The 24,833-nt window shown below is 38.3% G+C and overlaps 1 protein-coding gene across 1 annotated transcript in view; it reads right to left on the bottom strand.

Annotated features, from left to right (window-relative positions):
- RNF180 (ring finger protein 180) overlaps positions 1-24,833 on the bottom strand; it is an 81,651-nt gene that overhangs the window by 17,034 nt on the left and 39,784 nt on the right. Inside the window, exons 5-6 of the mRNA XM_065656783.1 lie at positions 8,648-8,873; positions 3,857-3,982 (exon numbers count right to left, since the gene is read on the bottom strand). Of these exons, the coding sequence (XP_065512855.1) occupies positions 3,857-3,982; positions 8,648-8,873 (352 nt within the window). The remainder of the gene's footprint in view (positions 1-3,856; positions 3,983-8,647; positions 8,874-24,833) is intronic.

Raw genomic sequence — 24,833 nt, 5'->3', positions numbered from 1 at the left:
TTGTATGCAGCACTGTGGGAATGTTATCTAGATTAAGCATCAAACCCTCCCCTCAAAATAGATAAAAATAATTACTCTTTCTAAATAGGCTTTCCAACTTTCAATTTAATAATCATATTTTAAACAAAAACATTAGCATAAAAACAGTTGGAGGGAACTTCTATTAGCCTAGGAATAATTACATCTTGAAATAGTCACCAAGGGCTATAACTCAGAGGTTTCATAATTCCCCCTGTTCATTCTGAACACCTAGCTATGTGCTTCAGGCATATCTACAATCTTTCTCTAGATGCAGACAGCTAGAAACCTTTTACAATATTACCATCACTATCTTGACTATCCTGCATCTCTGGTCTCTTCAATGTATTTCTATCTCAGATTTAACGCAAATGCTTTTGAAATAACCCTTTTAGGCCTAGAGCAGTAAGTGCTTCAGTCCGCCTTTTTTAATTCCTGCATTTAACTACACCAAAGTCACTGCCAAATTAAGTATTGTATTTTCAATTTAAATTATCTTTATCACTTATGTTAGTCCACATTTCTGGTATCAAATCACTTTTAGAGACTTACCCATAGTTTGTGAGCTTTCTGTGACTTCGCAGTGTTTATAGAATGCAACTCCAATTTAATGGCATGCAAAGGCTACACTTACAATGTTACTAAAATATAAATATATGGTAACAGCATCCAATTGAGCATATTTGCTATTTAACTATCCTATCCAAACTACACCATTTACTTATTTAAAATTCATTTAAGGAAATAATTTGAGATGTTATTTCTACTGTGCAATTTTTTTTTTAGTTATCAATACTCAAAACAGTAACTACTGTAATATATTTATTTATCTTATATAAAACAGAATACAGTTTAGAGGACTATTTAAAATTAGTTTGTTAACTTATATTAAAAATCTGAATGGTAAAAGAAACTTTGCTTTCATTCTTGAATAGCATTTCCATTTTATCATTAATCCTTGGCCAAATAGTACATACCATATACAGAGAAATGCCATATATACTGTTTATGAAACAAATGGCAATTCTATTAATGATTTTAATTAAAAGATAATACAGTCCAGTATAAGGATAAACTACTCTGGATCACTTTTCATCATCTTGAAAGCACAAAAGTGCTACAGTGCTGAGGTTTCTTAACTTTTTGTATAAAAACTCAAAAGGTATGGATATTTGGGGATTTTCCTAGTTAGAAGATAATTCTACATTCCTTGTGGAAATTTTCATATGAAAGAAGACTCACATATTGACTACAAAATGTGTTGGTTTCAGTGAATCCATATCCTGGTTTTGGCTGGGATAATTTTCTTCCTAGTAGCTGGCACAGGGCTGTGTTTTGCATTTAGTATGAGAAGAATTTTGATAATAAACTGATCTTATGGCTGTTGCTGGGTAGTCAAGGACTTTGCAGCTTCCCGTGCTCTGCCAGGTGCACAAGAAGCTGGGAGGGAGTGAAGCCAGGACAGCTGACCCAGGCTGACCAAACAGGTATTCCTTACCATATGATGTCACGGTCAGTACATAAACTGGAGTTGGTCAGCTACCAAATACTGCTGCTTGGGAATGGACGGGCTATTGGTGTTGTGGGTGGTGAGCAATTGCATTGTGCATCACTTGTTGTGTATATTCTATTTTTATATTTTTAATTATTTTTATTATTTACTCTTAATTTGCTGTTCTATTAAACTGTTCTTATATAAACTCATAATTTTTTTAATCCCATTTTGATTCTCTCCTCCATCCTGCTTGGGGCTGACATTAGTGGGCAGCTGCGTGGTCCTAATTGCCAGCTGGGATTAAACTATGACAATCAGTTCAGAAAAAAAAGTAAGAAAAAAGGAAAGACACTTGATTTTATCTAGTAGTCCTGTGATGTTCAGAAAGTCTAAATTAGTTCAAAGTGAGAAATCTTCTATATAAACTAGGCTTCTCAACGGCTGTCTTTACCTCCTGGCATATCAATTTAGTTCTGAGGTCTGATTTTATCACATCTAGCGTCTCTAATGAGTGGTTTATTGTTCAAAGTTTACCATATTTATGTCCAGAGTATTAAAATAATATTGTGGAAGAGGTTTTGTCACATGGAAAATTAGAATCATACGAAGCTTGAAATGAGCTGCTAGAATCTCAGTGACCATTGAACCTGCTGGATATGAACAAGACATAAGAGCAGATGCATTTCTAACAGGGCCACAGAATTTCTTCTTTGACAATGCAGTGCTGTCTTATACAGAGGCAGTTATTTCCACATTCAAAACTGCATGTTTTCATTGCTATCCAAGCACTTTAATAAAATTCCTTTTCAGTCCAGTCATGTACACGTTTGGTTCTTGTTCCCATTCTTTATATTTTGCCTTCTGCAAATCTAACATCTTATTAGGCTGCTACCTTACTAATTAAACAAAATTGATCTACTTTGGTGTCAGAAGCCTTTTGCTGCCAGTACGCTCAGTCTTCTATGCTTGTAAAGTCCCTGGGAGCCTCCTGAGGCATGGCACATAAGCAAAGTTAAGAAAACCAAATATGGAAGTTTAGATGTTGCCAAGCACAAATTTAGATGTAAGCCCAAAAAAGCAGTCCAGGAAAAAAAATATTATACACTTGCATTCTGAACTGACGCAAATCCAGCAATAGCTTTTATTCAAATACAAAGTCAGAAAATGGAAACATGGCAGTGACACTTGCACTGAAGAAGGCCAAGACAAAGTTTCAGACAGCTATGTGGTTCAGGTTTCCTATCAACGAGATTTAATCATGTCCCCATTGAGTGTGGGACTTTTAGGCTATCCTTTGGAGACACATAAATCCAATACTTTGAATCACCTTTGTGGTACGACACGCCCAATTTTCAGGTAGCACAATAACGAAGCTCTATTACCTCTCCAGATCTTCCTTTAATTATTTATGTTTTGTACAAAGCTCAGCATGGTAGCTCCTCATATTTATGAAAGACATAATTCATAGGACACTATGGAACATATATGAACTGTGTTGCATATATAATGTATCACAATAAACTAATAAGCTCAGCATCAACATCCACACTGCATTAACTGTTGTTAGAGAAAGGAAATACTCATCTCTTTGTTTTTCCTGGCAACAGCTTCCCCTCTGAGTAATACCAAAGATGATCTACAGTCCTCAGACTTCTTAAGTCTGCCTATTTTTGGTAGCTAGGAGCATTTCTTGTTATTTTCAGTATCAAATAATGACCTTGTTTGACAGTTTTATAAGTGGAGGACCAGAATTCACCAACTTTCACCCATAGAAAGGCCTGGGTAGACTCACAAAAGGAACAATGAAAGGATGTCCTCTTTTATTTTTTCCAAGTACTTTTAAAAAGCAATCTATACTGTTCTTACAAACAGGAAAAATATATCTGCTATCAAGACTCAGCACTACAGAAAGTAGCTATATAAGGAAATGTAGATGAGGTCTGAGATTTCTTTCATAAAATACTGATTCTGAATTTTTTTAGAGAGGTTTTTACTGACCACACTCAGAAGTAGTAACTTTTTTGCCCAAGTAATTTTCTTCATTCCACTATGCAGACACAATGTTTTCCAAACAGAAAACTACATACAATTATCCTGATAATGTTCACAGAAGTAAAGATTTAAGAATGAATTAAAAAGTACACACACAAATTGGCTTTTCACAACTTGCAGTTTATTTTTAGATTCAAAGCACTGCGTACGACTGACCCAAGAGAATTTAACTCAGTACTACTTTAATAATCATCCATCTCTGATTTCCTAAGGCATGCATTAGCTAGAGACTTGTTTTCAAGTATTATACTCAATATTGAATGAAGTTTAAGGAAAAATTAAAAAACTTACCTTCAAAAACTCTAAAGGCTTTCTTGCAGCTTGGTAGAGGCCATTTTGCAGAATTTGATTTTTGAAAGTTTTCTTTTAACTTCAAATATTCCGTAGGGAAAAAAGATTTGGTTGAGTTGTTCAATTCTACGATAATTAATGGAAAAGAATGTACACATCAATGCTGCAAACACAACAATAATTTGTATACATTTATACTATCAAATAAAAATGCCGTATCTACTGTGTACTCCTTTTTCTGATTATAAGATCTCTTACATTGTTTTAAAATGACATAACCCCAAGCATTTCCAGATATAGCAAGAAAAACTCTTAAACATGCTGTTTGATTCTGTTCCTCTGAAAAAAAAAAGGCATTTAGAAAAGATGACATAAAATTCTAGCAAAATTAAGTACATAATAAAACAGGCTATTTAACTTAGAAAACTATGATGACCTCTATGAATGAAAATTACATCTATCAAACTGATTGCGGCATTAATTCTCAGTTCATATTGGTTTTGTTTAACAGCATCACTCAGTAACAGTCAGTAGTGCAAGGAGAGGGGAACAGTGAAAATATTTTTGGAGATTTTTTAAATGTTGTGGATTAACAGGAATTAAGAACACATTTGCAGAACGGTTAATGATAAATTGCAAGAGTTGTCATAACTTACAAATCTCAAGAAATCACCAGCTTCTCAGTATAAAATTTGGGGAAATATCTACATGGACTGCAACTCAAATCTGTCAAAATTAACCTATCCATAGCAATACAGCAATGGAAAACAATTTAAAAATAACCATATTTTCCTACCACAGAAAATAAGCGATCTGCTGATAACAGACGAAGTTGCTAAGCTAGTAGTTAACACGGAAAAACTTCAACCTCCCACATTTTGGCCCTTCAGACCACCATGGCTCCAGACGAATAGTAATATTATGATAGCAGCCGCTACCATAATTCCTTCTGTCCCTTAAGGGAAAGAAAAGGGCCTTCACAGATCTTTGAAAAAGCCTATGTATTATTACTTTACCTGGTTCATTGCAATTGCATATAATTTTTCAACAAAAAATATTTTATGAAAGGATCAAATCTTTTTCTCTGGAAAATTTGAGAAAGCTAAGCTTTTTGTGAGCTGGCTCCAGAAAGAAGGAAAAAATCCAAACGCCCTTTGGTTGCAGTAGCTTTTTTATGTAAGAAGAAGGTAATAGCAGATTTGAAGAAAAAAAAAAAATATGGTCTTATTCTAAAAATTATCCTGTTATTTTACCGTGTAAGAATGCAGGTGGAACGTGGCTGCACAACACACGCAGGGTACAGAAGTCTCCAAATCCTTCTATCTCGTTATGTGAGAACAGTGCTACTGCACCCACAAACCTCTGACAGTGAAGGGAAAGAGGCCATTTTCTCTCCTAAATGTAAAAGGAATAACTGTGTAGTTTCACTAGTGGTTTTTAATTTTTGTGTAAGAGCTTTGTATGCTACTGAACACATTTGAATTAAATACTATTCGGATTCAGAGAAACATCCTCTGATGAGACTCTGCCTGTCTCTCACAGCATCGAGAACACTTTGGTTTTCTCCTAAAATCCATAAAAATAGATTTAGTTCTTTCAACTTCACTGCACAAATTTAAAAACTGAAAACTCTGGTGAGGCATTTAATCCCTGTTTTTCAGAAAAGACAGTGGTGACAAGTCTTCCTGGCTTCTAGAAGGTTGCTTGGTAAGGCTTTCGATGAACCTGCCTTTCTCAAAAGTGGTGGATTTAAATCTACATGAGTGCCAGATCTGGTCCTTCCTGGAAACGCTTTACACAAATGAGGCTTTATGTGAATGGAAGTGTAGAAGCCAATCCCTGGCTCACTCTTTCGCCCAATAGGAGGGGCATTTAAAAGACAGAGTTACTGGAAGTGGGTTGCTGCAATCAGATCAAAAGCTGTTGTCTTAGGTGTATCCCGGGCACCCTACCACCTGGCCAGATGTGAATTTATCCTGATGGGAGAAGGGCTTTTAAGAAAGCCTTTGAGAAAGATGGAAATGCACGCAGACACTCTAAGAGCAACTTACGCAGACTGGAACCCCCAGACTGGAGCCCACTCTCAAGTGCACTGGTGGAAAAACCTCACTTCATCAGGGCAACAGGCCAGAGGAAGCATCCTCGTGGGTTGCATCTGGCTTTGTAGCTCTGGGTTAAGCCCTCTTTTTCTTCATAACTGGTAGATAATTGACCTGTTAGCCCTCATCTTTTTTTTGACATGTTACACACAGCCTTCTGTTGCAGTTCAGTTTGCAAAACTGTATGAGCTAAAATATGAAATTCTGAATATATCACTAAATGTTTTCTTTTTGAGATATCTTTGTAAAATAAAATGCAGTTATACAAAAGAGAAGCTGAAGAAAGTATCCAGAATAAAACTGTGGAACAAATAAGACATTCCAGATGTAGCCTTAGAGAAATATGTAAAGAATGCTAGTGACTTTGCTTTGCTGGCTGCAAAAACCTATAGCAGCAGTGACTTTAGCATAACTTTAAAAAGGCTTAGTAAAGTAAAAAAAAGAATTACTACCCTTTACATTTGTCTGGCACCATCCATCTTCCTAAATGTGCTGATTTTACTAATTTCTCTAAGGATATATTATCATCAATACTTCTCAGTTGATTTAAAAGCTGCTCAATTTACTATGCACTAGGAAATGACAAAATATTTTTCTTAATATATGTATAATAAAACAAAGTAAATTCAGTGTATCTAGTTTCAAATATATTGCTAAGTCAATAGCAATATACAAGTAGCTGCTGTAAGGCCATTTGGATTTCTCTGATCTGAAGCTGTTAATACTAAACACATCTCATATACTGTTATGGCTCTCTATTTACAGTAGACTATTTATATATTTATGACATTTCTGTTCACACTTTAGCCACACAAATACTTTTCTTCAAAAAAAGACATACCTTTTTAATATTTTCACAGAACGGGTTGGTTGAAAAGGATGTTTTGAGATCAACTAGTCCAATTCACCCTACTCAAGCAAGGTCAGGTGCAGCAGGTTGTCCAGCAGCATGTCTGGTTGGGTTCTGAGTTATCTCCACAGATGGAGACTCCACACTCCCTCTATGCAACCTGTTTGACCGCCCTCACAGGAAAGAAGTGTTTTCTTGTGTTCAGGTGGAATTTCATTTGTTTCAATTTGTGCCCATTGCTTCTTGTCCTGTTAGTGGGCACCACTGAGAAGAGTCTGGCTCCCTTTTCTTTATTCCCTCTCATCAGGTATTTTTACATATTGTATATTAGGTACTCACAGACTACAAATAATCTTGGTAATATTTAACTTTAATGAGAGTACTTTAAGTGTGTCAAAAAGTTTTGCAAATACATTTTAGTAAGTGTCTATATTTTTCCTTTGTGCTCTCTCAGCAGTATTTTACTGCAGAAAATCTGTTAAATAGCTTTTTAAAAACGTATATAACCCTATAACAACTAAAAGCAATTCTCTATTGGTAAAACGCACTTCGTCTGTACATCAAATCCAAAGGTGCCTCAAACATCAAGCAAATGAAATGAGAATAGCTTGAAACCTCTATACATCAGCCAGGCAGGGCGCTGAGAGTGCTCAGGCTGCAGCTTTCCATCAATTTTCTCTGCTGTAGTGCTGACACAGTCAGTCCCTATCCCTGGCCACCAGCAGCTCCCCAGCGAACCATCCTGGGGCAATTAGTTTGTCTGAAAAATTCTTCCTTCTCCTCCAAATGGATTCTTATTTAGCCCAGTCAGTTCCTCAAACTGGTCTGCCATCAGATTATACAAAGTTGTGCCTGTAAAGAGGAAGAGTCTGTCCACAACCAGAAATAGAAGTTGGGCAGCTCTGCTGATCAATAAGAAATCATACTTTAATCTGCTTCCTCAACCTGTCATCATCACAACACTCTTGCAGTTTAAAGAGGATTGCCGCAGGATTTCTGCAGCATGCAAAAATAAACAAACACTCCTGCATGGCTGAGTCATTTCCATTACTTTGTGACTTGTCTGTGCACAGTTTTGAGTGCTGTAAAAGGCCTAGCTTCAGATATCACTGTACAATTTTATCCATGGTGCTTGAATTTACCTTTTTAAGCTCAAGGCATAGAAGTCTGACTCATGCTGTTCCACGTACACCATCTACAGCACTACTTACCCTCTTCTATCCCTGTACCCGTTCTGACACCACCACTCACTCACCATGCTTTCTTACAGCTAAAAAGTCAGGAACACTAGAGATGAGGGTGTAAGAGTTCAGAAAGGGAGAATTTAAAAACAAGATTAGTTAGGAGGATTCCATGGTTCTACCAGCCTTTATTTTCACTTGTAGATAAACGAAATACATAAACCCAAGAAAAAATAATATTTTTGTGTGTGAAATTAAGTCAGTAATTTTAAAAAATGTTTTTCTGGTATGATATTTTGAGAAAATGCTTATTATGTTTGGAGTTTGTGATTATTTAGCAAGAGGAAACCACAGAAATGCAAAATATCAGAACTTCACTTCAAAAAGTTTTAAAATCTGTATCCAGAGTAGTTTCTTGCCACTGAGAAAGCCTGTGTGGAATAGTCCTAGGCAGAGTAAAATACAAAGAAAACCTCACAATGGGTTATCCATGTATTTCGGATATGCCTAATTTCAGATTATTTTTTCCTTCTCCTTTCTATGACTATATTTGGTTAGCAGGCTTTTACTATAGTTTAAACTGCATATTTATTCAGGCCAGAAATACAGGAAGGAAAGCTACAAATATTTTTCTGTATTGTAAAAACTTCCATTTTTATACCTGTTTGGAAAAAGACTCTGGCAATCGTAGTGCGGCACAGGGGACATGGAGTGCTGGCTGGATTGTCTTTGGCAAGCATCCTTAAGCAAGGTTCACAGAAGATGTGGTGGCATGGATAGCACATGTAAGGATTGAAATAAACATCCAGGCACACTGCACAGATATAGCTTTCTTTATCTCCTCTTAGTTCATGTTCATCGTCTGTATTCAGGTTATCATTTGCAGTCTGCAAGAAGAAAAAGAAAACATCTCTTCACAGCTCAGCTCATAACTGTTTTGGTATAAACCAACTGACAGGAAGGTGACTTTAAATAACTCTTGAGAAGTTGGTACACACTGGTGATATTCTTAATTTTTAATACAGGTTACTTTTTATGAGATGATGAAATATATGACAGGAAAGTCACAACAAACACTCTGTGGGAAAGGAGAACAAAAATCATATGAGATAGTACAAGAAGGAAATAACAAAACCAAAAAGGCTGAGTAAAGCTGTACTGTGATCAGATTTCTTCTTTTAAAACAAATTTTAACAATTCATTTACAACTTTATTTCCAAAATACCTGGTTACTGTGCCAAGAAAGGCAAAACAAACCAAAAATCTCTTAAAATAACCTGTGGATTGTTCTGCCTTTGAAAGGTAATTTGTGAGTAAGAATAACAACTCACAGTTTGAAACAAATCACAACTTTATTAATACAATGCAGAATCTAAATCTTAGAGCAGAAAGTCTAGGAGCACCTAACATCTTTCGCAACTTACTGTTTTTACCAGCACATATACTCTGGATTTCCTTGCATTTATATATCTGTAGGGGGACATAGTTGGACTTCCCGAATAGTGTACATGGCCATATAAGTGTAACAACTTGTGCATATTGCCAGGTTCCTGCTTTGCTCTTTTAAGATGACTAAACCTTTCCATGTAATCTGAAGATTTTATACTAATGGCATCCAGGGCTTTTGACTTTAAAAAAAATATTATTTTTTAATCTCTATGGGAGCTACACAGGAGACAGTGACTTTGTTCCAGCTTCTCTATCCATCTTCTCTGTTTCACAGCTAACAGAATCCAAGACAGCCCAATAACCAAAAGACCCACCACAAAAGAACCAAGACGGAGGAGGGTGTCAGAGTGTCAGAACTTTTCTCTCACGCCCCTTGTTCTAAACTCCCAATCCTTGCCTAATGATCTCAGTTTAAGTGCCCTAATTATAAGCTGCCTTGTATCAGTGACTTCTTGCAAGCTCCAGTATCGATACTTAATTCCCTAATGTTCCCTTCTCAACCATGCTCTGTACCTACCTCTTTGCTAGTCCTGCAATGCTAATCCTGCAAGTCCTTCCAGACATCTATTATTGACATTAAGCACACCTGTTGATGCATTTCTACCCAATAAATACTACTCTGTACTAGAGCAGCTGCTTGATTTGCATCTAATTTGCATAGCCACTACCTGTATATTATGCAGACCACTTTTGACACTCATAGGCCATGGCAGACAACGACTACCTGATGCTGGCATACCAAATACTAAGGACAATTGTTATTTTGTGCCTAATGTAGAGATGGGAATCTCTAGATCTGTTTCAGAGATGATTATATGTATGGCTTACTGGTTTGGATTTCTGTTGTCTCTCATTATAGTCAGACCTCTTCTTCCTGGAATACTGAACACAGTAAATAATGAATAAGCCCTAGCAGTATGGGTACTGTGGAATGAATTTAAAGATACAGAGCAGAATTTATCGTTCTGCATAAGCACTCCTCCTGCCAGTCCAGGTCAGGCTTTGCATCACACTTTCCAGAATACCAGGTGCCAAGAGGGCTTATAAATTCTGACTTGCTGTGACACAAATGCATGGAGACAGTTTGGGTTTAGCATTGTGTCCAAATGTAAGCTTTTGTGCAATGCTAAGCATCAGTAACTGTGTGGCTCTTGCAGCGCTTACCTCAGCACTTACTACTCCAGCTTGATTTTCTCCATGCCAGACTTGAGATGGGCCCAGAAAACCTCAGTGTGTACTGAAATTTACTGCAGAGGCAATTAGGGTATACTGACAAGCAGCCAATGTAGGTCTGGCTGGGGATAGCTCCTAGCTTCGCTTGCGTATATGGAAGCTGGTCCAAGACAGCAATAGCTGCGTAGCTCATGCTGTAGGAGACAGCATTCGAGCAGCACCGCATTGGAACTAACCAGTAACGCTGTTTAACTCTGACTGTCTCCACACCTAGAGCACAGACAACCTCTACCAGAACAGAATGGCAAAAGGCAATGGAGACTTGATTACAGGTAGGTAATTTTAGAATTAAGGAAGCCTTATAATACTGTTTCTTTTACAAAAAAAGTGGAAAATAATACGGCACAGAAAGTGTGGAAAGTAGTTTAATACATGACAGAGATGAGTTCAGCAGAAGTTAGGAAACACTAACACATTGTGATAATAACACCCCCTCCAACCCAGCCATGTAAGGACAAAACCAAAATTAAAAGCTAGCACAAAACCAAAAGTGTGTGTGTGGGGGAAGCAAGCTTTTGCTGATTGGTTTTGATGGGCACTGGTCAGAAAGGAAACATACAATGCGTATAGGTGAGTTGCCTGTCTCATTGGCTGCAAGCTAAACAACTTGCATGAGCCAATTAAGTAAATGAGGGAGCTAGAGGCAAAATGGCTGAGGACTCAAGGGTAATGATTGACTGTGAGGCAGGTTTGTAATCATGGTAAGATGCAGAGTCAGGAAAGTCTCAGAGCCAATTGCAATTAGAAAGAAGATCAAAATTATTCTAATGTGGAAATTAGACTCTAGTTAAGAGTGATTTGCTCCGTGGATCAGAGGAAGAGCTGTCTTTTCTACAGCTTTGCACCCCTTCTCAAAAGACCTATCTAGGCACAGGCATCATTCAGTACTCCTAAGCTAACATCAGAGCAATTTCTTTATGAAAGAAGCCACTGCACAATAATTCAAACAAGCAGTTATTTTTTATTTGCAATTAAGCAGTGCCTGTATGTTCCAACCAGCTTCAGCGTTTGAGAGCTTTAAAAGCATAAACCGGAATATTGTTCTTGCAGAATTACAGTACACACAAAATTGAGAAAGGCCACGTAGACATCAAGGACACTGATGGGAGTAAAAGACTGCCAAGTACTAGCAGAAAAACCTTGAAAGCAAAACCATTACTCCTAAGAAATTAAAGAAAGGTAAGAGCCTTCAAAAGTTTCCAAGAGAGGAACAGAGGATCAACTTCTGCTTGAAACGCCTATTAAAATGTTAACTAACAAGGAGTCTAACCTAGTTTGGCTGGACTACATGAAAGTTTTTGATTCAGTCCCACATTCAGAGAGAACACATGCACCAACGAATGACATGATATTTAATGTAAGATTTACTTGTAACCCTGTGAAAGACCTAGAACTAGTGGATGTAGACACTAAGAAGCAAGATTCTCTTCATGTGCTACCAGTAAAAGGAGGTTCAGAGTAAAATCTGGGAATATGAGCAGAACAGTGATAAAATTAAATAAAGCACATATAACATTTGACCCAAGATGCCAAACTATGAAAAAAATCCTTGCAAACCCCTTCATTTTAAACTGACCAACTTAGAATGCTTTGTAAGCTAAGAATGTCCACAGTTAAAGGGAATGATAACCCAGGAAAAAACCACTTCTATACTTCACCTGATTATCTTGTAAAGATACCTGCCTGAAATAAAACTTGGAAAAAATACATAAAACTGTATTTCATAGAAATATTAACCAAGCAAAGATTAATGATCAAAGGTGATTTTTTAAAAAGGCCTTCAAGTTAAGTGTGTGTTATAGAAAGTTTTGCATATATTTCACTTTTTAAACAGAAGAATGAAAACCTGAAGATACCAGTGTATGCTTTGTCAATGCAAACATAACTCCAAGTTAATTAGTAGTTGACTTACTATTAGTGCGTAATAATTGTGCCAATAAATGGCCCTGAAATGACAGCAGAAGAAGAATCTAAATGTGTGATAGGACTACGTTCTTCTATTAACCAAGAGTTAAAATAGAGGAATGAAATGGACTTTTTCCCCATCTAAATGAAATTAGTGTGCAAGCAGCATCAGGGATAAGCCATTCAGTGTGGACATGCCATTTTCAGGGTGGTGCTTTGCCATGTTGCAGCACTAAGAATCAGAAATAATCTGTATAGTGTGGGATGTGATGTGTTAAGCAGCATGGTGCTGTGCAGTATGGAGGAAACACCGAGCAATGTGAGATGCTGGCCTGAGTAGTAACATGCACTGTGAAATGGCTGGGCATTAAATAGCACAAGATGCTGCAGAAAACTGTAAGAAAATGGAGATCCCTGTGGAACGGAGACTGAGGAAACAAGACAGATGCATCATTAGTGTGTGGCCCACCAAATACACCCAGAGGTTCTCTTGAAATGAGAAACATTCTTCATCCTTGCCATAAAATGGTGTGGATCCCATTCAAGACTGCACTGGGCACAGAACAGTGATTACATCCTCCACTGGACAGTAATAACCTTTTTCAGTAATTCTTTACTAAAAGATACTGACATATGTGGTGATCAGAACACGGAAGTTATGTAGACTGGTTAGGAGGCAAAAAAAATTATTTCTGTTCTTGTAAGCTTAATGTAAATGTCGATAAAATTGTAGCCTCTTTGCAGAGGCAACTCCTTCATTGTTCTCTCCCATGAACAGTACCTCAAGCAATACCTGTAAAGGGGAACAGTGGTGTGGGAGGCTCGAGAAGCCACATTTTCACCTTTATGAACCAGGACAAAGACCTGACTTGCTGCACATTCACACGCTTCATATTTTAAAACAGCATAGTATGCATATTCTCTTTTGTTCTCTTGGAAGCTGCCTCTTGGTAATCTGTTCCACGTTATTCGTAAGATGCTTGTAAATATATCTACAAGGACCTGCAGCTTTAAAATAGACTTTAAGCCTTCAGTTATACTATATAAACACAACAATAAACCCCAGGTCTGAAAAAGTTGGAAAGAATGAACATAGAACTTGTTTTGTACAGGATCAAAATAAAACACGTCTTGGTTGCTGCCAGAAAGAAAATATTGACTGGGTTTAGACTGATTTCCAACAGAAATGAAGCTTATGGGAGTACCATGCCTATCCACCTGCTAGGTTGTCCCACATCAGCCTTTGAACCCATTAGTCAGTTGTAACCAAATCTGATATGAGTTGTGACCTCAGGTATATTTGCTTCCTGAAAATTTCATAGAAGTTGACAGCTATATTGAGTAGAGAGACTGAAATGAGTGCCATAGCTATGGGAAAGTCTGTAGGTGATTTTTTGCTTCGAACAGAATTTATCTAGCCAAATTTCTGCAGAATAAATAGGTGACTTTTTATGGTGTTTCAAAAGCAAACTCAGAAAACAAATTCAAGTGCAATTTTTAAATGTAGGAAAAACCCTGTCAAAAATATTTTCTAGCTAAACTAGCAGAAGTTCTTCCAAATCAGGCTATCAGGCCCACTGGGGTTTGTATGCCTTTGAGCACTCTGTTTTGGTTGACTGGTATGGTGAATACAAAAGGGCATCTTTTCAGGTATCTGGCAAACCTAACCTTGAAACATAAATCATAAAACGGCAGAGGTGCCAAAGCCTATGGCTTAAGTATCTGTATGAATCAATAATTCAGTCTGAATGCCCTGTAGTCTAAACTTCTCCCCACACAACATTTCAGAAAAATCCAAAGGCAAGCCAAAAACTTCAAAGCACAGCAGCCTAAGCAGTTCTCTGGAGCTACCTACTGCAATGACTTTCCTTCAAACCTTCTCTGATGCATTTGGGCTCAATAAATTGCTCAAGGGGAAACAACTGAAGGACATTTTCTTCATTCTTCTAGAGAACTTTTGTTTAAAGCTAACAATGTGTTTTCTTTGTTTTGTTTTTTCATATATTCTGTATCATTCAGAAGTAACTTTAGGCAGTGGAGTTGTTCACTTGTGTAAGTGCTTTGCAGACCAATGCTTTTAAGGCAACTACGGATAGGACACCTATATTTTTTGTATATCTGACTCTAAAGAGATTACAATAAATGATTAGAATAAACAATAAAAGTGAAAATCATCATATTCTCAACAGATATTTTACTCTAACCTCTCATTAGCCTCTTTGATGTTCCAGAGAAAATAAATTACCTATCTTCCTGCTTCTCAGAGAAGATCTCCTCCTTAACACTGTAATTGCCTTTCCCTCTCCATTTGAGTTATCAAACATTCTGAGGTGGTGTTTATTCATAAGGGCTACTGCTTTTCAGACCTGAGAAGATTTTTTTGACCATCCAAACTTTGCTTTTTCCATACTCTAGCAGTTTGCCTGATCAAATAGGCTTCATTTGATTTGTGTAATCTAATCAAATATATGTACATACACTAACTTCTATCGATCGTGAATTTTTTCTATCTTTAGGTAATGACAGCTACAATAGTATTGTCATAGAATCATAGAATAGCTTGGATTGGAAGGGACTTTTGATGCAGCCCAAGATACCATTGGCCTTCTGGGCTGCGAGTGCACATTGCCGGCTCATGTCCAATCTTTCATCCACCAGTTCCCCCACAGGGCTGCTTCCAAATCCTTCGTCCCCCAGCCTGTACTAGGTTGCCACAACCTGGGTGGCAGGACCTTGCACTTGGCCTTATTGAGCCTCACAAGGTTTGCATGGGCCCACTTCTTGAGCATGCCCAGGTCCCTCTGGGTGGTGTCCTGTCCCTGAGGTGTGTCAGCTGTACCACTTAGCTTGGTGTCATCCACAAACTTGCTGAGGGTGCACTCGATCCCACTGTCTATGTCATTGATGATGATATTAAACAGACAGCACTGGTTCCAGTACAATCCCGAGGGACACCACTTGTTATCAGTGCTCATTGAGCCATTGACCACTACTCTCTGGGTGCGACCATCTAGCCAGTTCTTCATCCACCAAACAGTCCACCCATCAAATCCAAACCTCTCCAACTTAGAGAGAAGGATGTTGTGGGTGACCTTGTCTAAGGCTTTTCAGAAGACCAGACAGACAATATCCATAGCCCTTCCTTTGTCCACTGATGTAGTCACTCCATTATAGAAGACCAGTAGGTCTGTCAGACAGGACTTGCCCTTGGTGAAGCCATGCTGGCTGTCTTGAATCACCTCTCTGTCCTCCATGTGCCTTAGTATTGCTTCTAGCAGGATCTGTTCCATGATCTTTCCAGGCACAGAGGTGAGGCTGACAGGTCGGTAGTTCCCAGGTTCCTCCATTCAACCCTTTTTAAAATGGGTGCAATGTTTCCCTTTTTTCCAGTCACCAGAGACTTCACCTGACTGCAATGACTTCTCAAATATCATGGAGAGTGGCTTGGCAAGTGCATCAGCCAATTCCCTCAGGACCCTGGGATATATGTCATCAGATCCCATAGACTTATGTATGTTCAGGCTCCACGAGTGGTCACAGACCTGATCCTCACTAACGTGAGAGGGACTTTGCTCCCGCAGTCCCCTCTTGCAGTTCATCCACTTGAGAGGTGTGGGAAGAGAGCTTGCCCATGAAGACTGAGGCAAATAAGTTGCAGAGTACCTCAGCCTTCTCCTCATCCGTTGTTACCAGTTCACCAGTCTTGCTCATCGGGGGGGCTACACTACCTCTGACCTTCCTTTTCTGGCTGACATACCTGTAGAAGCCCTTCTTGTTACTCTTTGCATCCCTTGCCAAGTTCAGCTCCAGCTGCGCCTTGGCCTTCCTGACCCCATGTCTGCACAACCGGGCAGTGTCCCTGTGCTCTTCCCAGGATCCCTGTCCCTGCTGCCACCGCCTGTGTGTTTCCTTTTTGCCCTTTAGTTTGTCCAGCAAGTTTCGACTCAGCCATGCCGGCCTCTTGTCCTCCTTACCTGATTTCTTACACCTGGGGATCGAGAGCTCTTGCACTCTATGGAACGTGCCCTTCAAGCTCTGCCAGCTCTGTTCTGCTCCCATGTCCCTGAGGGCAGTTTCCCAGGGGATCCTGTTCACAATCTCATTGAAGAGCTGGAAGTTGACTTTCCTAAAATTCAAGGCCCTGACTTTATTCTTCGCCTGTCCCACATCCCTCAGGACTGTGAACTCCACAAGAGCGTGATCACTGCAGCCCAGGCTGCCTCCAGTCTTGGCATCACTGATGAGCTCACTTGCACTGGTGACCGTCAGGTACAGTGTCACATCCCTCCTGGTAGGGCTGTCTCTTACCTGGCCTAGAAGTTATCCTCAATGCACTCCAGGAGTCTCCTGGATTGCCTACAGCTCGCCGTGCCACTTTTCCAGCACATGTCAGGGTGGTTGAAGTCCCCCAGGAGGATAAGAGCCTCTGAGCGCGATGCCTCCTGTAGCTGGAGTAAGAAGGCTTCATCAATAGTCTTCCTCTGACTGGGTGGCCTGTAGTAGACACCAACTACAAGGTTTCCTTTGTTGCCCTGGTCTCTGATTCTTACCAATAAATTTTCAACCTGCTCGTGGCCGTTCTTGAGAGACAGCTCTTCACACTCTGTCCACCTCCTGATGCAGAGGGCAAACCGTCTACCCTTCCTTCCTTGTCTGTCCCTTCTGAACAGCCTGTAGCCACCGATCCCTGCACTCATCATGGGATCTGTCCCACCAAGTTCCAGTCATGGCCACGAGGTTGTAGCTTTCTAGCAGCACAGTGGCTTCCAGCTCCTCCTGTTCATTACCCATGCTGCGTGCATTGGTGTAGAGGCACTTCAGCTGGGCTGTTGGCTGTGTCACCTTCTTAATTACTCATAGTGAACAACATAGGCATGTTAAATTTCTTATCTAGTTAAAGTTTGCTGACTTATTTTGCATAGGCCATAACTGAGAAAATTAAGTATCAGGTTTTTAGTATTTACTGTATCCAAACATTACACATGCTACAAACAGAGCCAGTTCAATAACTTTATGAGTTTATCATACATCTGCCTAAGATAATTATCCAGTTCATTATTTTTGTATCTGAGTAGTTCACAAGCGCAATTTGTCACCACTTGTCTGGTTAGCTGCATTTATTTTCTCTGATATGCATTAAAATTTCTTGTACTTGCCCTGCTGTGACTTTGTACTATTGCCAACCTCCTCATTTGTGACAAACTTGTGAAGTTCTGTGTAGTGCTGCTGGGACTTAACTAGGTGACTGCCTTTGCTCAAATCACTGGTGAGTCATTAGAAGGTCTAAGTCTGCTAGCCACAAATTAAAATGCATGTGGAGAAATTGGGTAGCATACAGAAATATACTAGACATTTAAAAAGTGAGCCAATAGCCTGAAGATGAGATGCTCATAGGGAGAAAATTATGCTTGTTAGTTATGAACGCTAATGCGTGAGACGGCACAAGTACTGTTTTCTTTTGTTCAGGTGCAATAAGACAGAGTTAGGGGGAAGGATCAAGGGTGCTGATGAGGCTGCGCATAGTCAATAAATCTTTGAGAAATGCTCTGAGTTTACTACTCTTCTCAATAGTCAAAAGACATTGTGATGTGCACCCCGAAATATTTATAAGTCTTCTCATATGCTGGCCTGGATAGGTTAGCTGTGGCCAGGAAGGCCAATGGCATCCTGGGGTGTATTAGAAGGGGGGTGGTTAGTAGGTCCAGAGAGGTTCTCCTCCCCCTCTACTCTGCTCTGGTGAGACCAGATTTGGAATATTGTGTCCAGTTCTGGGCTCCTCATTTCAAGAAGGATAGGGAACTGCTGAAGAGAGTCCAGCACAGAGCCACAAAGATGATGAAGGGAGTGGAGCTCCCTTATGAGAAAGGCTGAGGGAGCTGGGGCTCTTTAGCTTGGAGGAGACTGAGGGGAGACCTCATTAATGTTTAGAAATATGTAAAGGGTGTCACGAGGATGGAGCCAGGCTCTTCTCAGTGACAACCAATGATACGACAAGGGGCCATGGGTACAAACTGGAACACAGGAGGTTTCACTTAAATATGAGAAGAAACTTCTTCACAGGGAGGGTAACAGAGCACTGGAACAGGCTGCCCAGGGAGGTTGTGGATTCTCCTTCTCTGAAGACATTCAAAACCCGCCTGGACGCCTTCCTGTGTAACCTCACCTAGGTGTTCCTGCTCTGGCAGGGGGATTGGACTAGATGACCTTTTGAGGTCCCTTCCAGTCCCTAACATTCTGTGATTCTGTGAAGCTGTACTGGAAACTATTCCTTGTGGCTAGTAAGCAAGAAGTCAAGTGTCCAGAGCCAAGGAATCATGCATTTCATTTAACCCATGTGATGTTGCCCCATTGATGAGTCCATTCACACCATCAGCAGAGCAGAGGTCTCACCCATGGAAGATGTAGGGAGATGACAAACCTGACAATTCTATGCAGCCTTGTAAGGCAAAAAAATTCTTCAAGTATTGAATGCCAGGATGCCTTCATTACCACAGGAAAAAATGTAGATATAGAAAATAATTGGAAGAATATAGCTTGTGCTTGCCCAAAAGGAATTTCTGCTCTTGCTGCCTAAACAGATTGCTTTTAAAGGCTCTCCTGAAGTTCTGTACAGGTTGTTATTGAGATCTCTTCTAGAATAACATAAGCAAGTTTGAGCATCTACAATTTAAAATTGCCACTGACAACCAGAGAGGGCACAACAAAAACAAATAAAAGCCTAAAATACATCCTACAACAGAAGGCAAAAGAATGCTATAAACTTTTTAAAAATGTACCGTAAAAAGCAATAATAAGGTGCCACATCTTAGAGATGCACTTAACACTTCAAATTGAAAATGAGCCAAAAATTTAAACTGAGAACAATAGCAATTTAAATGGATTAGCAATGCAATAAACTCTCCACCACTTCCAGGCTCCATATGCAGACTTTTCTTCCAAAATAGCTAACCTCATGGCCTGTAAGTTAGTGTAATAGGTATAAGACACTGAGTGCAAAGTCTATGGGAGGCTATTTATCAGTGTATAACTATTAGAGCCCAGCTGCAGAGAGAAGTTAACTAAGAGACGGTACTAGCACTGAAATGTCTGGGTTAGTTCAGCAGTCTACAGAACATAAAGCCCATCCTCATACACAGGCACTTCACTGGAGTCTAAGTAGGGTCAGCCTGCATTTTTCTTCTCTGAAGAGGCAGTTATACTCAGAAAATATCAAGGCGATCTGACAATATATGACTTTCATAGATCTAAAACTACTGCAAAGAAACAATCAAAAACATGACTTACCCAGAATGGTTTTAAAGTTTTACAGGGTTGCTATTTAATCTGATAGTTCAAGGAACCATTTCCTTTTTACACACTTCATTAAATTTTGCTCTTTCTACCAAATTAATTAATGAACATTATTTAGAGAATTTTTTAAATTTCTGGTTAGATATTGAGAGTTATAGAACTGTAATAACCTCAGTAGCCTGTTAATGACAAACATTATTTAATATTAGTGAAATGCATTGTTAATATAATTTAAGTAAAAGGATAATTTGAAGACATGACTAGAGAACTTCAAGAAAAATAAATTTATAAAATGCCTTAACCAATTTGTCTCGCTGAAATATTTTTACTTCATCAGATCTTTAATCTCATTTATGTCAGGAGAAGAAGTGGAAAACAAAACTTAGAAAAACAGATAAAGGAGAAGAAAATGATCTAATATATTTTATTTTTATTCCTGTACACACTTCACAGAACGAGAATAATGACTATTTTATTGTATTACTGATTCATAGTGTTTCAATCAGGTTGAAACAGGCCACACAGAACTGAATATCCCTTATGCTAGATGTTGTACGTGGCTATTATGCACATATCCCCTTTCTTTCCAAGCATCTTGTATATCTGTTTCTTCCCATGATAGATTTGAAATTATTTAAGCATTTTTTGTTATGCAATTTGGTTAATCTCTCCAGTTCCTTCTGTGGAGTAAATGAGCCTTTTAAGCTTTTGGAATATACACCTAAACTGGCAACTCTTGATATTATTACAATCTTGGAAATTTCTCTTAGGAGAATCATATTTATTGTTTAAGGAACATCTGTAAATACAGCTTTTATGATGAACTCCTGAAGATTATGGCAACTGCTTAATTGAATTATCGTAAAGTATTATTCAGAAACAGGCCACTGGAATAAATATTACTCAAAGTATTTGAATCACGATCATGCTAATGCTTTAATATGTATTCTCACCCCTAAACTAGTGTATAAGAAATAAGTGCTATGTTACAAGCCTATCTTAATTTTTATTTTGATTTTTCATTCAATTAAACATACACATTATTTATTCAGGCATTCAAGAGAATGATGTGACCATTGTAGCTAAACTGGCAAATGAAGCATCACGTCAAAAATAAATATGCAGAGCAGAGCATGCAGGCACAGCTATTAGTGTCACTACATCTAAAAATAAAGCAAATATGAAAAAAATTTTTATTGCAACCAGTATTTAAAAAACGGAGCAGTGAAATTCATTCACAGAGGCCTGTAGAAACTTATATGAATCTCCTAGAGCCTTGATACAATGCCTGGATAACAGATAAAAGGCTGTGTTTGTTTTCCGGTGTGAATTCCATGCAGAAAAAATATTTTCTTTTTTTTTACAACTTTATTGTTTTTACATTGAAACTCAGAATATTCTCAACAGATATCTCAGTTTAACCTCAGCTTCTTCAGTGTTCCAGAGAAAATAAATTACCTATCTTCCTGCTTCTCAGAGAATATATGCTCCTTAACACTCTACTTCTCTTCCCTATTTGAATATTGTTCCTCCTTTCAGTAATACAGATCTACTTTGCATTTTGGAAAGTGAAATGGTGTAGAACTGGCACTAACACGTTTGCTAAACATGCTGGTGAGGTTTACAGTCGTATTTGGAGTGGAAGGTTAAATTATAGTCCTGAAGAAACAAACAAGCTGCAAGCACAAAGATTGCCTTCTGTTAGTTAGATGAAAGCAGTTGCTGTCTACATCTGAAGAGTCCTCCTCCCTAGTACAACGAGAGTACAACTGCTCTCTAGTACAAACTAGTAGTTGTTCTGGTACACGGTAAAAAGACAGGGTCCTGTCAATTCCTGTACAGAAAGAGCTAGAGAATCCATAAAATATTTCTGTTGAAATATTAATGTCATACCTGTAAAATAGCATGCCTTTTTTAACAGAGATTTGCAGCACTGAAATAACAGGCAATGGTATGCATTTATTTTTCCACTCTACTTCTAGGCTTTGTGTGAATGTACACACTACTACTCTGTCAGGGAAAATACAACAAAATGTCTGTAAAAGAATGTCTGGGAACAGTGCTGCTATATTTTGGCAGCTTTGTATAAACAGTCATAGTATATCAAATAACAGATCTGAAATTCTTCTTGTCATTCAACATAAATCTAAAGCAAATTGCACTGATGGATGACACAATCTGAGTTAATAGACAGCATACAAAAGGCCCTTTTGTGCAGAACACCCACTCTTATCATTAAAATAGATCTCTTCCCCAGCACTATACAGCAGAAGGTGGAGTAGACAACATTGAAAGAGTGCTGGTGAGAACTAGAAGTGCATTCCCGTTCTGAACAGCACGTACAAACCATTTATAATTCAGCATACCTCTGCTTCTGGAATACAGCTTTTTAAATGACATCGATTTACAGATTTTAAGTTTCCTACCTAAGCCTAACTGTTCCTGGGATTTGCTGGCTCTGAGTAACAGCTCTCTCTGCTCGTACAGTCTACAGAAACTGCATAATGTGTCTGCTAGCCGTTACCAAAAGATCGACATAATGAAAGTTACACAGTTTCTGACTGCTAGATATGGTTATAGAAAACTTACTAATGTTTTTGACAGAAAGATGGGTTTGCTGAACTTAGTTCTCACCACAGGCTTTTTCAAACATGTCTTTAAATAAATTTTACAGAAATTCTTTAGTAGTATTATGTGAGCATGACCTTTCTTTCAGTCGTTAATTGCAGTGGCAACATGATCACTCAAATTTTATTAATACAATGCAAACATAGATTTCCAATACAGGCTGGGGCAGAAGTGAGAACGTTCTTGCCTTTTATTCATCAGAGAGAATTTAGCTAAGAACCATGACAAATATGACTCAAAAGAGGTATTTAGCCCAGATAAATTAACTGTGCCTCTATCTGTATTCATCCAGATGCACATCACGGTATGCCCAACCCTGACCCTTCAGCTGGGCGCCTCCTGGCTGGGCTGGGTCCCCACAGTGTCCTTTCCACTGGGCTAGGACTTGCCTCTCACCCCAAAATCAAGATACAAACAGGACAACCTAGTTGTATGAATCTGCAAGTACTCACTGTTACCACAACAGAGACATAGCTTATGACATAACTACAGTAAAATAAGGAATCACCTAGTGAGATGAATTGCCTTAAAATAAGTCGCCCTAAAAATAGGAACTAAACCTATATTTATACAATTAAATGATTGTCCCCGTTTTCAAAAGTTTCCTTACCTGGATGGAGCAACTGGGTGATCATCTTGCTCAGAACAATCAGGCCACCTATTTAAAGCCTTTTGGCTGAGTTTCTTAAACTCAATTATTTACTGTAGACTCCATCTATAAACAGTGTTTAAAGTACAACATCAACCTACACTGAAGGAAAATAAAGACAAGCGAAGGGTTTCAAAGATGAATATATATGAGAAAAGTAAGGGAAAGGTAATCACATTTCATCACTGTTGCTTAATTTTTTTAAACGTAGTGAGATCACTACTGAATAATGCTAACTTCATCAGAATTAAGTCTTTGAATTCACTTCTTATGCAGTTCCAGGATGACTTGAAAAAATCATATACCGTTTTTCCTTAAAATGCAATCAAACACATCACTGAAATAAATAATTGTATGTTTTTACTTCAGAACATCAGGAAAATGATGGTAGATTTTCTATTAGTACAAATTTGCAAGTAGTCCAAATCTGTTTGATTTATAGAACTTGCATTGCCTTGTAAATGGCACTTTGAAAAGAAAAAATGACTTCAGGTTAAGGCTCTGGGAGTCATCGACAGCAAGAAGCAAGATCTTTTTCTCCATTTTGATTACATAGTTATTCTGACTCAGTAAAACTTGCAGTTTGTAATCCATCTGTAGTAGACATTGTAATGTAAAATTAAAACAATAAACCACAAAGATACAAAAGTGTTTCAGACGTCTTCATGTAGGAATAGGGGGTGAAAAAAGGTCCCTTTTGTTTCTTCTTTTCATGCAGGTTTTGGAGATTGAGACTGAAATGTCATCCTATGCTGCTTAAAAAAAATCCATGTGGATCTGCAGTAATGAAATGCAATCCAACTGTTCCATATATTGCTCTTCTGACAAATAATATCTAGGTGCTCAGTTTGATAAACGAATCTCTCCTCAGCTTTTTTAGGATATTTTGTCGGAAAATTCATGAGAAATTTTATCATAAATTATGGTTCTGTGATGGCAATAAGCAATAAGCTGTCAGCAATAAGCACTATATTCTTTCTTTGGTATTTTATTCAGGCATACCCAAAGTAATCCAAACCATACAAAAGCTTGTTTTCCTCAAATTAAAGCAAAAGATGCCTAAGTCTGAAAGTGTTGAACATGGATGGCTTCAAAGCAGTCAGCTGTCACACAAAATAAATCCTCTTTCCAGATACTTGATTTAGGCTGATGTTATCCAAATCACTTCTGTCTCATAAACAGAGCAGAAATTATTGCTTATCATTTATTTTTCACTATAAGTGAAACATTCTTTATGCATGCATGCATGTTTCTGTAATAATTAGTAATTTTATATACACCTCCATAAATATTTCCTTTCATACCAAGCAAACTACCTTACCTGAAGAGGTATTAATATTACAATATTCTGACTTCATGCAAGACAAGAATTTTCTTTACTGTATAAGCAGCATACTGCATCCTACTTAATTTTCCCCAGAAGTTATTCATGGATACAGTAAGGCCATTTTAAATTTTAGGGTGGCAACATTTCTCCTGAGTCTTTTTAAAAAAGCCTTGAGGGGACTGACAATTTCTGCTGTAGTTTAATACCGCAGATTTTCCTTCTAGTGAAGTTTCTCACAAAACTTCTCAGAAACCAAACATGAAAATCCATCTCCCCCCCGCCCCCCCCAAAAAAAAAAATCAGAGAGGTTCAAGCTTTTCTTTGGAATGATGGGATGCTGAAATAGAAAAATCGAGCTAAACATCT

Source organism: Caloenas nicobarica, chromosome Z, assembly GCF_036013445.1.
Source record: "Caloenas nicobarica isolate bCalNic1 chromosome Z, bCalNic1.hap1, whole genome shotgun sequence".
NCBI lineage: Eukaryota > Metazoa > Chordata > Aves > Columbiformes > Columbidae > Caloenas > Caloenas nicobarica.
The sequence above is the reverse complement of the archived record's forward strand: the minus strand, read 5'-3'. Positions and strand labels throughout refer to the sequence as shown.